This window comes from Rattus norvegicus, chromosome 9, assembly GCF_036323735.1.
Source record: "Rattus norvegicus strain BN/NHsdMcwi chromosome 9, GRCr8, whole genome shotgun sequence".
In the NCBI taxonomy this organism is placed as follows: domain Eukaryota; kingdom Metazoa; phylum Chordata; class Mammalia; order Rodentia; family Muridae; genus Rattus; species Rattus norvegicus.
Genome location: NC_086027.1, coordinates 114,128,162 through 114,140,996, shown reverse-complemented (window position 1 = coordinate 114,140,996; position 12,835 = coordinate 114,128,162). Strand labels below are relative to the sequence as shown.

At 45.0% G+C, this 12,835-nt stretch overlaps 1 protein-coding gene across 7 annotated transcripts in view; it reads left to right on the top strand.

Annotated features, from left to right (window-relative positions):
- Positions 1-12,835, top strand: part of Ptprm (protein tyrosine phosphatase, receptor type, M) — a 704,621-nt gene that overhangs the window by 650,004 nt on the left and 41,782 nt on the right. The window contains exon 22 of one of the 7 annotated variants that reach the window (XM_063266822.1): positions 1,893-2,258. The exons of the other annotated variants lie outside the window; for them this stretch is intronic. Coding sequence (XP_063122892.1) covers positions 1,893-2,006 — 114 coding nt within the window. The 3' untranslated portion in view covers positions 2,007-2,258. Of the gene's footprint in view, positions 1-1,892; positions 2,259-12,835 lie in introns of those variants that run through there. 7 annotated transcript variants of the gene reach the window in all.

The following is a 12,835-nucleotide window of genomic DNA, read 5'->3' as shown; positions in this document are numbered from 1 at the left end:
GCAATGAAGACCTAAAATGCACTAAGAGAAAGACTGGACACTATAATGTGCCCAAAAGCAGGCAGGGGAACCCTATGTCCATCTTGGTGAGAGGTAGCTCGATGGTCACGAACGTCAAGAGATAGCATCCTGGGGCCCTCGGCGTTAACATAAAACCCAAACTCTAAAGGTAAATGGTCAGATAAAAGGCAAGCTCAGGGAGGAAACCGGGAAGAAAGGAAAGCTTCTACCTCCCATGAGAAGCTTACAAAGGCTTTGCTCCATCCCCATTTAAGGTCCAATGGAAGTGAGCTTCTGCCAGGCTCAGAGGTCAAGATCACACCTAATGTACAGTAGAAAAAGCTACCACAGAAAGCCGCCCCTCTGTGGGGGCTCCATGACCATGGATTCAATCAACAGTAGGTTCATACCATCCACCAAAAAAAGAAAAGAGTGTCTAGTACAACTTTTTCTCATTATTATTCCTTAAACATTATAGCAAAAACAATTGCTGACATCCAATTACACTGTACTGGGTATCAGAAGCCATCTAGAGATAATATAACTACCCAATATAGAGGGATGTTGCCTAGGTCCACTGCAAATGTCATAGAAGCTTACATAAAATTACCCCTGGGGCAGATCCTAAAACCAGTCCCCCACTGATAGTCCCCCATCGCAGGATGCAAGGAAAATAAAAAGGTTCTAGATGGTCTTAAGGAAAAGAAAGCTGAGATACCCAGTTTGAGAAAGTAGCCAGAATAAAACCAAACAGAAATAAGAAAAGTAGAGAAGTTTATTGAATTATTGTAAGAAAGAGCAGCACGTACAAGCCTAGTTATACAAAATAGGCAAACATTTGACAACAGATTAGAAATAAAAGAAAGAAAACCGCATATGACCAATATTCGAGGGTAGTGGCTTTATGGTAAGAGAATAAATAAATTAATAATATTAAATTTGGTAATCCTGAGGAAAAACATGTTCTCTAAGATCAGTTCCAAAAGAAAATGAAATTCTGACAAAACAATTATTTACAAATTGAAGCATATCCGAAAGTCAGTCATCAAATGTACTAGCTTGAAGGTGTTTATGGGTACTCAATATTCAAATTTTGTGACATTGAGTTTTATAGGTTATAAAGTATATGTTTTATAAAATGATTCTAAGGAAGTAGGCTGTCTTTCTTACTTTCTGTGGATAGGACAACCTTGAAATCCATTCCAGACAAAGACCATAGGAGCAGAGAAAATTATAGGTGTCACAAATTGATGGGAAGAGATAAATGGACCAATATGTCAAAACAGAGAGACCAGATGTTGACTGCAGGCCTAAGTGGAAAGATATATAATTAGTGAGCTTTTCAATCAAGCCAGCTGGGACATTTGCTTATCCATGTGGACCAAAATTAAAAGGATGTCTTCCTTATGCAGTACCCCAATACTCAAAAGCTAAAGACCTCCATATCAAAAACATAGCTTCAAACCTTCTAGAAAACAACACAGGAAAAATATTTAAGACTTTGGGTTTTAAAAGGATTGTTCCAAAGACGACCAGAAGCCCGATACATTAAGAAAAAGATTGGAATTTTTTGAAAATTTAAGCACTCAAAGTTTCTATACAGCAAAGGTTATCCAAAGTGACAAGTCAAGGCATGTATATGTGGGTCCATTATGCATTAAAAAATCACACTTCTTTCTTCTGATTCTGTCTCTTCTGGGAGCTAGTGGGAGCACCAGGGAGCTGGCTTGGAGCCTGGTCCAGCCGGGGCTGCTCATGTATGCATCCTAACCAGGATCCCTCTTACTATGAGGAAATAGGAGATAAAGGTACCTACACATACAGCAAGTCAGACAGCCAAAACACAATCCTTTGGGCTGCGAGGCACAAACCATGGCCATTTATTTTCTTAGAGGTCTAAAGGCTGCCAAATCCACTTCAAGGTCATCAAGATCCAAACCCTGGAGAGGGCTCCTCCTGGCTTCCATGTGGCTGGCTGTCTTCACGGGGACATCAAGTGCAGATAGTGAGCTCTCCAGGTCTTTTCATCTATGGACACTAATCCCAGCCATTCATGATTGTTAATCTGCTCCTTCGTGTACAGATTTAGCCATCCTGTGGGGAATGGGTGGTCAGCTTTCAACATTTGAATCTGGGTATATAGACTATCCATTCCATGACCCCTGCTTTGGGAGTCTGGTATAGATTACATGAGTTCCTCGTGTTGGAGGGGTCACTGTTCATATGAGGACTCAGTAAATAACAAGCATCCGTTTAAATGTATTATTTTTAAACCTCGGGCCAGCAGTGATCTGGCCCTGATTTTCCTGGGTATTTTAGGAGGGTGGAGGCAGCACCAGAATTCATTTTTGATCCAGGTTTCACAAGATTTACGATAGCTACATCCTCTTCCCCCACCTCACGGAATTAGCAGCCTCCAATTTTAAATACTTACATGGGGGAGCTGACTTTCAAGGGTTTCCTGGAGCAAATCGTTTTGAAAAGTCAATAATCAGTACAATAGCACATTCCGTTAAATGATTAGGAATGAATGCACATGTATATTTTTCCCCTTAGGTGAAATTCCCCACACATGCTCTAACTTAACTCAATAGACTTAAGAGGGGAAGGCCGTCACACACAATAAATTATTCTACTTTCAGGAAGGGTAAAGACAGCATGGTCCTTGATGGGAAGATGGAAAGGAGACTGTCGTGTTGGTTACCATGGTAAAGTAGCCATAGCGGCTGGAGAGATGGCTCAGCAGTTAAGAGCGCTGACTGCTCTTGCAGCCCACTCATAGGACAGCTCACAACTATCTGTAACCGCAGTCCCAGGGAACTGACACCCTGTCCTGGCCTCCCTGGCACAGACAGACACACAGACAGAACACCCATAAACGGTCCTGTTTTGCAGGGCAGGTGTCCTTTCCAGCTGTGCAGCTCTGCAGACAGGACAGCTGAGAATGCCCTCCTTGGCAACCATTGTTCCCTTTCCTTTGGGCACCTGGACCTGCCCTGCTCCTTGAGGTCACTGTTGGGCTTCAGGACAATGGCTTTAACAAATCAGTATGAAAACTCCAGGCCATGGGATGCCGCTGAAGGAGGGCGAGCATTAGGTTTCCAGTTTATTTATAAATCTATATGCCCTTAGGCTTACCAAGGATAAAATGGTTGAGTTTTGTTTTTAACAAGTCCTGAGCTCTCACCCGGTTGGTGGGGAAGGTGTGGGTGATCTCAGAAGAGGCCTCTAGTCCCTTCATGGGGGTTGTCTTCAATTAGTAGTGACATTAATGGCATCTATTCTTGAATGTCTGCCATGGGTTTGGGAAGTTTTGACAAGAGTGGTATCCCACGGCAGGAGGGGGAGGGAGCCGACCTTGTTCCCCGCTGTTTCCTGTGGTTAGTGCTGTGCATTTGTGTAGAGGCAACTCCCATTTTTCCCATGCACAGAAACAACAACAAATCATCCAAGAAATCAAAATGACATGATTCTTAAGGGCAACCACTACCTACTTAACATGAGCACCGCGCTCGGGGCGCCCTTCATGAATTACCCATGAGCCACCTCGGATGCATGTCTGTTTACACAGACTGGCTGCCCGATTCATTAAGTCAGAGCCGAGCCGGAGACCTGCCTCCACCCTCTCCTCCCCTCAAGCACTCAGCGTTAGGGGGCTGTAATTGCCTCTGCCGGAGCCACTGGGAGGCCTTCCCTGTCGCAGCACCTGGCACAGAAGACAGAGATGCTCCACTCTCCTCCAGTGGGGACCCAGGTACATCTGCCAGGGCCTGTCATTATCTGAGATTCCTGTGTCACTGTCACGCATCCTCTTTCAGCCCTCGTGTCTGAGAAGGGACCCTCGTCAGCTTCCCCGGCACCTGCCAACAGCCGCGCACCTGGCAGCTAAATGGCGCCGGGATGTGTTGTGATTGTCTTCCCTGCTTAATGAACCCACCTGAGGGACAGTTAGCGTCTCATCCGGCTTCCTGTTTCCCAGGCATCCCCATTTACGCTGTTCGTGTGGAGATTCAAAAAATTAAAAAAAAAAACAAAAAACAAAAAACAAAAAACAAACAAAAAAAAAAAAACACTGCCATGGCGCTGAACTAATCCATCTGCCAGAAGTCTCGTAACCAAATCTGCAGGGCTCCCGGAGGAGACTTTTGCACCAGTAATTTAAGCTAATGATTTCTAACCGTATTTAGTCAGTTTTATGAAGACCTCATTAGAATGTGACTGTTTATTAAAAACCCAAACGAGGTCTCACGGCGATTTGGGGGAGTGCTTGTTGAGTCACTGAATAGTTCTGGTAGCAGATGACAAAATGTCTGAGAACTAAGGAAATCAGGGAACACAGATGTTAACCCCTATCATAAATGACGAGGGGAGGAGACGATAGGATACCAGAAAGAATTTCATCTGCCCAGAGAGGCTGGCCTCAAATTCCTTCCGTAATATTTCTCCCAGAAAGACTAGGAAGTAAAAATGTTTAATGCAAACACTGGACACCAGAATTAGCTTACTAATAAAGAGGGTATATTAAAATTCCAGGTGCCTGTGTTCCATGGGAAAAAAGAACATCCGTATTTCATCATTAGCCTCCAAGCCCGCAGTCAATGGAAAGCTTGGTGCATGGGCATAACTTGCTTTCTTACAAGAGCAACCCTGGTAACATTTACTAATACAAAATGGCGAAACCCTTTCACTACACGAACTTGGTTTGTTCGGAGACACTGATCCTTCTTATCTGGGAGGAAAGACGTACAATGTTTTCTATGCACTCCTGGCTTCCCTGTCTGAGGCTCTCACTACTCCTTTCCTTTCCACAGATTATTTTTTAATGGAGCACATTATTTTTTACTGAAAAGTCTTTTTCATACAATACACTCTGATAATGCTTTTTCCCTCTTCCAACGTAGATCCTTCTACCTTCCCCACCCACTCAGCCCTTTCTTCTTCTCTCTCTTTAGAAAATAGACAGGCAGACAAAACACGCAAAAACAAAGGGAGAAACACATACACAAATACGAGAAACACACACACACACACAAACAACAACAAAATCAAGAACCATAATCTACAAGCAAATACCAATAAGACAGGAAAAAAAATGTCCAAGACAAAAAAAGGTATCCAAACACAGCAACATGAGAAAAAAGTCTATAAAAATATTGAGTTCATTTGGTGTTGGCCACCCATTGCCCAGGCTATATTTAATACACCCAGTGAGACTTCATTGGAGAAAACTAAATTCCCCTTTGCATGTGAATGCCAATTGCAGGTAGCTTTTTGACTAGGGTTGGGAACCTGTGTCTATTTCCCCTTCTCAGCCCTGACACCATCTGGCTTGAGCCTGTGCAGGTCTTGTGTGCGCTGCCACGGTTCCCGTGAGTTCATATGTGCATCAGCCTCACTATGTCTGAAAGACGTTGTTTTCTCGGACCTATCCATCACCTCTGATTCTTACAATCTATCCAGCCCCTCTTCTGCATAGACCCCTGAGTCCTGAGGGCTGGTACTGGATGGAGATGTCCCACTTAGGACTGAGTGCTCGAAAGCCCCTCACTCCCTACACATTGCCCAGCTGGGGGGGCTCTCTCTGTGTTCATCCCCATCTACCTCAAGAAGAAGCTTCTCTGATGATGGCTGAGCAAGACACTGATCTACGAGAATAGCAGAATGTCGTTAGGAGTCACATTATTGCTATGTTCCTTAACAGTGGTATTTGGCTTTCCTCTAAGCCCACAGCCTATCCACTCATGGGTTCTTGACTGCCCAAAGAGTGTCAGACATGGCTCTATTTCATGGGATCGGCCTGAAATCCAATGAGAGGGTGACTGGTTTCTTCCCCCTGGAGCCACCATTGCAACAGAGTATCATGCATTCAGGTCGCTGTTGTAGATCACAGCACTTACAGCCGGGCTGATAGTTACCTTTCTCAGGTAGCATGCAAAATACCTTCCAGTAAGTCCTGGTCAGTAAATGCTAGAGAGTAGGGGTAAAGGCTAGAGGTAGGCAATAGATCAACTTCTCTGTGTTCGATGAGATATGTAAGTGTTGTCTTCAAGTATAGGGCTTCACCACGGTTTCTAGAGAGCAGCCATTGTGGTTGAGATATTTAATCTCAATCCAAAGTTTCTACCCTTCCATTGACTACTTAGTTCCTGGATAAAAGACACACACAACCTTTATATTTACAATACACCTTAATCAGCACAAGAGCTGGGCAGGTGTCTCTCCTCTCTACTATTGTGTCTATTTTCCAGCCAATAACCCCACTATATAATTTTCCATGCTTTGTATGGGCTGCTCTAAACTCCAACTAGCCAACCCTCATGACCATTATTTAAAGACACTTCACCTTCTTTTTTCCCCCTCCCTTGTGGTTCTCTCTCTCCCAAGCCTGGGAACCCTAAACTCCACCCACCTCGCTTCTGCCCAGCTATTGGCTGTAGGCCTCTTTATTCACCATTCAGAGATAACTTGGGGGGCAAGGTCACAAAGCACCACCTAGGTCCCCATACACTCTCTGGGAGCAACTAGTGTTTAGCATAGCAAAAGACGAACCTCAACAAATCACTTTTTAAAGATTATCTGTGGCCTGAGTGATTACAGCCTTAGCCTTTGATTAATCCATGTTCTTTCAACAAATAGCCGTCTCCATTTATATCTACCACAAACATCTCACCTATCGCATGAATGAACCAGATGCAAGCCTTACCTCCCACCTGCGCTTGATAGCTGAATTTCTCACAGCTCATTGACCACCTCCCCCAAATAAAACAGCTCAGTCTAAGATTGCTACTCACTGTGACGTCTTCTTGTATCATTTAATACTAAAAAAACAAACTTTGTTTTGTACTTACTCCAGTTCAATGCCAAGCCATGTAAACACCGATATGAATGTCTCATTTACCTCCTGTCTTCATGGCACCACAGTAGCTGAAAAACACAATCTTTCACAGTAGCCGTGGCAGCAGCACACCTATGGCCACCCAGCATATGGCGTGTTCCACTCCCAGGTCTAATTCACTGCTGTATTAGTTTTGGTTTGGTTTGGTTTGCATTTTATAAAAATGGCTCAACCTGCTGCATCTGCTCAAAACCCCCTAGGGATTTCTTTTTGCACTGAATAGAACCTAAATGAGCTCACCTTGTTCTCTATGCCCGTTTCAATATGGCCTCCAACCCACACTTCCAACCTTATTCCTTCCAGCCGTACCTGATGCTATGGTTCAGATCTAGAGTGTTCCCCCAGAGGTCCACGTATTGAAAGCTTATTCTCCAGGGTGGCACAATTGGAAATTGGTGGACACCTAGAGAAGTAGGGACCTACTGAGAAATCTTCTAGTTGTTGAAAACATGTCCTTGAAGGACTGTTAGGACCATGGCCCTTTCTTCTCTTTATTTTGCTTCCATAACATGGGGTGAGGAGGCTTCTTCTACTACATATGCTTGCCATGATGGCCTGCCTCAATACAGTTCTGAAACAATGAAGGCATCAGGCCATCACCTGGCACCTCCAAACTGTGAGCCAAAATAAACCCTTTCCTTATAAGTCAGTTGTACTTTGTTTTAGTACAAACACACACACACACACACACACACACACACACACACACACACACACACACACACAAATATTTGCTACTTGCCAAATATGCCTTCCACAAGAAAAACCTTTGACTGTAATAGGAATGGAATTTTCTGATTGTACGATCTTACCCAGATGCCCCAGTGGAATGGGATACTGAGTTCTTAAAATGTCACTAGTGTAAATAAGAAATTTGATTTTTATTGAATTCATATTAATTCATATTTCAATAACCATATGTGACTAGTGGCTTTTCCTTAGACTATGATGGGACCTTTCTCTCCTCTGCCTGCTTAAGTATGACTCTTCTTTTATTAATAATTTATTATAGTACCCTTTCTAGGAGAGAACAATGAAGGGGTGGTCGGAATCTGCCTCTGTAGCCCATGCTAGCCTGAGGCACATGGCTCTCCTGCCTCACCCTCCCATGTGCTGTTATTATGAGCAGGGAGCCCTTCACGACTCTTCAGTGCCCATTCTACCTCCCTCACTGCCATCCTCTTTCATGTCACTCCCCGATCTGTCCTGGAGTGTGACTTTTAGTCTGGCCTTTCCTGGTTTACAGTGAGTTAGAGAGTCTCTTCCAGTGCCCATCACAATACCTTTAGAATTCAAAACTCCTCATGTATAAAAGACATAGAATAGCACACAAACATGCCTGTTTTGCTAGATTAACATGAGAATCAATATATGAAGTGAATATCTATTGGTCCTTTCCCCATGACCACAAGCTGACCTTCTCAGTCTTTCCTGTGGACCACCCACTGGGTCCTTCCATTGAGGCCCATGAAAACAGTAAGTCAGAGGGCCCTTTCCCAGTCTGTGGCAGCACAGAGAGCATCATGTTCAGGATAGAATTGGTTCCTTTCTCTTGATTACAGGGATTCTAAGTCACTTGCTTCTGCTGCTAGGAACATTTGTTCTTTGTGCCCCAAACTATCACAACAGAAACCTAGGAATGAAGAAGGTGTCAGCAGTGTCCTCTGACAGTAACTACCTAAGGACTGCTGTGTTCCCATTCAACTCCCACAAAACAATCACTGGGGAAGAAACACCCAATGCTACTGACCATTCGGTGAGCAGCAAGTGAGGAACTTGGTTGCCTCTATGAAAATATAGAATACATGAAAAATAACTCCCATGTCCCACCCCTGATCTTTGAGATTTTCTCTACCTAAAGAATTCAGTTCCCTTATGTGAATCTAAAACATCCCAGAATATCAGTCAAGAGGACAAACTTGTCAATTCACAGATTAATCTAGGGCCAGGCCTGCCAACCCTTCTTAGTGTGTAGTTAACTGGTCATTTAGTGATACACTTGCTGAATCCATAACACCAAGAAATAGATATTTATAATTCCCTCATCTTCTTAGCACACCAGATGTAGTAGAAACCCAAGTATAATAATTAACTGCAATAGACTTAAGTCAGAATGTGGTGGTGCCAGTGAGACAGGTTCTGCCTACAGAATCCAGGACTTGAAGATGGCAGTGAGAGGCTGGTCCCTCCCAGGAGAAATGGCTTCCAATGGCAAGAATAAGACACAGATGGTTTTGGCAAAACAAGGAAGCCACAGAAAGGGGAGTTGGTGGCGGGAAGAGACAGCCACGGCCTGGCGCATCTGTTTTAGAGTGGATGGGGACTCTGATCCTGGAGTCTAGTTCAGAGCTTGTTCAAAGGGGTCTGCAGTGGAGAGAGGTAAAAGGAGAATGTGCGTCCTACTGAGAGCCATCGAGGAAGTGAGTCAGTTGTTCTGGTTAGCATGGTGGAAACACAGTTCTGACTTGACACAGTAGAGCACACCTGTGAGCCCAGCTATTCAGGCAGGAGGATCCAGGACCAGCCAGGATGACACAGCCAGGAAGAAGGCGGTGAGGGAGGGAGGAAGACAAGGAAAACATTGACTGTTTTCAATCAATCACTGAAAGAGGCTAGAGAGGAGGCATGGGCTCTTCACTAGAGAGCAGGCTCAGCAGGAGGCGAGTATGGCTAGTGATGGCTTGTTTATGGGAGATCACAGTTTGGATGTTATTGGGAATGGGCACCATTAAGGAAACACAAGAACTTGAATACCGGCCTGGGTCTCTGGCTTTGTGACTTGGACAGTTAATGGGAAGGCTACTAACCAAGTACCTACCTCACCCCTTCCTCTGAGACATGGCTGAAGATTTAAGGAGAAGGCTGAATGACTCCATCTCAGTATGTGGAGTTTGAGAAGCTGAGTGAAAAACAGAGGTGAACTGAAGGCATTGCAAAACCTGAGATCTTTTCTGTTTGCCCTCTCTGAGATCATCTGCTGTGCCCTCTCTATCCTCACCTTTAAGCTAGATGTGAATATCAAGATGAGAAGACAAGGCACAATCTAGGAAGTGTCAAAACAACAATTATACTAATTAGTACACAAGTGCACGTGCACGCATACGTGGGTGGCTGTGTTCAGTGATCGGGAAGTATATTAGTCTGTTTTTCATTGCTATGATAAAGTGCCTAGGGAATCTACTTCACAGAGCAAAGAGGCTGATTAAACTACACAGCTCTGGAGTCTAACTATCTTAACAACGCTGCTCAGAGTCTTGCAAGGGCCCCCTGGCTTCACTAGATCATGGTGGGAAACACTAAGAGTCTCTCCCCCTCATTCATTCTACAGCCACTGGAATTCAAACACACAACATCCACCCCAAAGACATAATCCCCACTGATAACATCCCAGAGATTCCACCTCTGAGACCCCTAGCGGTATTAAGCTACTGTCCTTCTAATACTGTTAGCACAAGACTTTGGGGGATTAAGCTCCGGCGTGACTGGGAAGGGAGCTATATCCGAGTGCTAACATTTACAGCAGAAGCAGAAATGGGAATGCAGAAAGAAGCCACCAGAGACAGCAAATAAAAATACAAGAAAAGAAAGAAATGACGAGAGAAAACCACAGACAAAATGAGAGCTTGCTGGAGTGACCAAGCACAGGCTGTGTAGAGGTGGTGCGGACAGTCACCACAGGCTGAGGCTGCAAAGGTAAACAGCGTCCTTGGGCACACAGTGACAGTGACTTCACAGAATGATGTGGGATTCATACAAGGGGCAGGGGGCTCACCCAGACCTGAAGCCAAGGCTGCTAGCGGTGTTCCCGGAGCACGTAGTACCTGCAGTGAGTGTGAGGCAGCACCTATCCAGGAAGGGGGGGGGGATGGGAGCTGGGCGCAGAGACAACCAGGGCATGCAGCAGGCAGGCTGCAGATGTCTGTGTTCTGTGTGGACAGAGAGAGCGGAGGCTTTGTCACAAAGAGCTGAATGTGCACTCCTAGAATGGAGTCTCAACAGCTTGCTATCAGAAGCCCCCAAGGGTTTGCGTGAGGAAGCGCCATGAGCAGGGGATACATTAGAGATTATGTGAAAGACCTAAAACCAGAAAGAAACAGCCAGGAACTTGACAAGGGAGCATCCATAGACGACGTTCCCGTCTCTTCAGAGGGAGGCCCATCAGGGTTGTTAGGCCGTGTGCAATGGAGATCAGTTCTAGCTAAAGTCAAGGGGAATTTATTGGAAGGATACCAGGATTCTGCTAATGTAGGGAGTGAAGGATATTGCTAATGTAGGGAGTGAAGCTTGAAGACAGACAGGAAGCGACACAGCAAATCCAGAGGGCAGGGAGCCTCAGTGTGGTGCGATGCCTATGTAACAATGACAAATGCTGCTGCTGCTCCTTTATGCTCAAGACTCCAGAGATGGGGTAGAGCATCCAGGCCCCCAGATTGGCTCACATACCTTCCCTGTGCCCAGGTACTCTGTGCTAGTTAGGTTTTCTTATCAACTTGATACAAGCTAGGGCCATCTGGGAAAAGGTAATCTCAACTGAGAAGATATCTCCATCAGATTGGCCTATAGGGGAAACATTTTCTTGATCACTGGTTAATGTGGGCATTCCCCTGCTTCGGTTCCTGCCTCTCTGTTCCTGCCTGGCTTGAGTGCCTCCTGTGACTTCCCTCAATGAGACACTGTGGTTGGGGATGTGAGCCAAATAAATCTTTTCTTCCAAAAGTTGTTTTTGGCCATGGTGGCTCCCATAGCAACAGAAAGCAAGCCAGGTACTATCCACAGGACCCCACAGCACTCGCCAGAGCACTAGTACCAGCTGGGAGGGAGCGTCTGGGGCCTAGACCCTTAAGAGAAAACAGTTCAATTCCATCCTGCTCCCCCCACAACTTACACAGGAATCGTGGGGAAGACCTGGCATGGAGTGTTGCGGTATGACCATTGTCCCAGTGAGACAAGCCTTGCCCATGGTGGAACTGTGTTCTAATGTATGCAGACCATGAAAGAGAGTCTGTCTCAGCTTTGTAAACCTCCTTTTGAAAATGGCCTGATCTGAAGTGTTCCTGTCCCAAGATCTCAGGTCCCAGGACAAGTCACCCAGCACAGCAAACACATCCTCCCCTCCAGACACACTGCCTTTCTTTGCCCACAGGTCCAAAGCCTCAGCCTCAGCCTCAGGGCAGCTTCCAGAGGGCAAACTCTCAGCTGACTGCTAAGCTGGGCGTTTTTGAGAATTGTGGAAGAAAAAGAAACCCGCACTCTCAGACAAAGCAAAGGGAAACCCATCAAACTGTCTTTGAATCTAACCAAAGCCTTACCGATATTTAAATCAAGTGCTAAAGCACTACATTTTATCAAATCATAAAGCTTTCCAATATCTTGATTATCTGGAATGCGAATCCTAACTTTCATAAATGTTACTCTGCTATAGTTCTTTCAAATAAACATATGCAAAAATAATCTATTTACACTCAGGAGGACACACTCGCAACTTGCAACTTCCCAGGCATACACACATACATACATACATACATATATATATATACATATATATATATGTACACACATGCAAACATGCACACACACATGCACACAAGTAAACATGCACATATACATACATGCATGCACACAAGTGAACATGCACACATACATACATGTATGCACACAAGTGAACATGCACATGCACACATGAACACACAGGAACCCATTCATGCATACACACACATGCACGGGCAGGTACATGCAGGCACACACGTGTGCCTTCACACACCCCGACATCAGTTGCAGAAGTGCTTTTTACATTTCGGGGAAGGCAACTGCTACTGTCAGCTCTGCCTGAAGGCCACGGTCCCCCCTCCCTTCTGAATTCTGTATGAACTGGGAGAGCACTAATGAGGGAAGACAGGGTCAGCCTCATGTCGTCACCTCACACCTCCTGGGCTTCTGCTT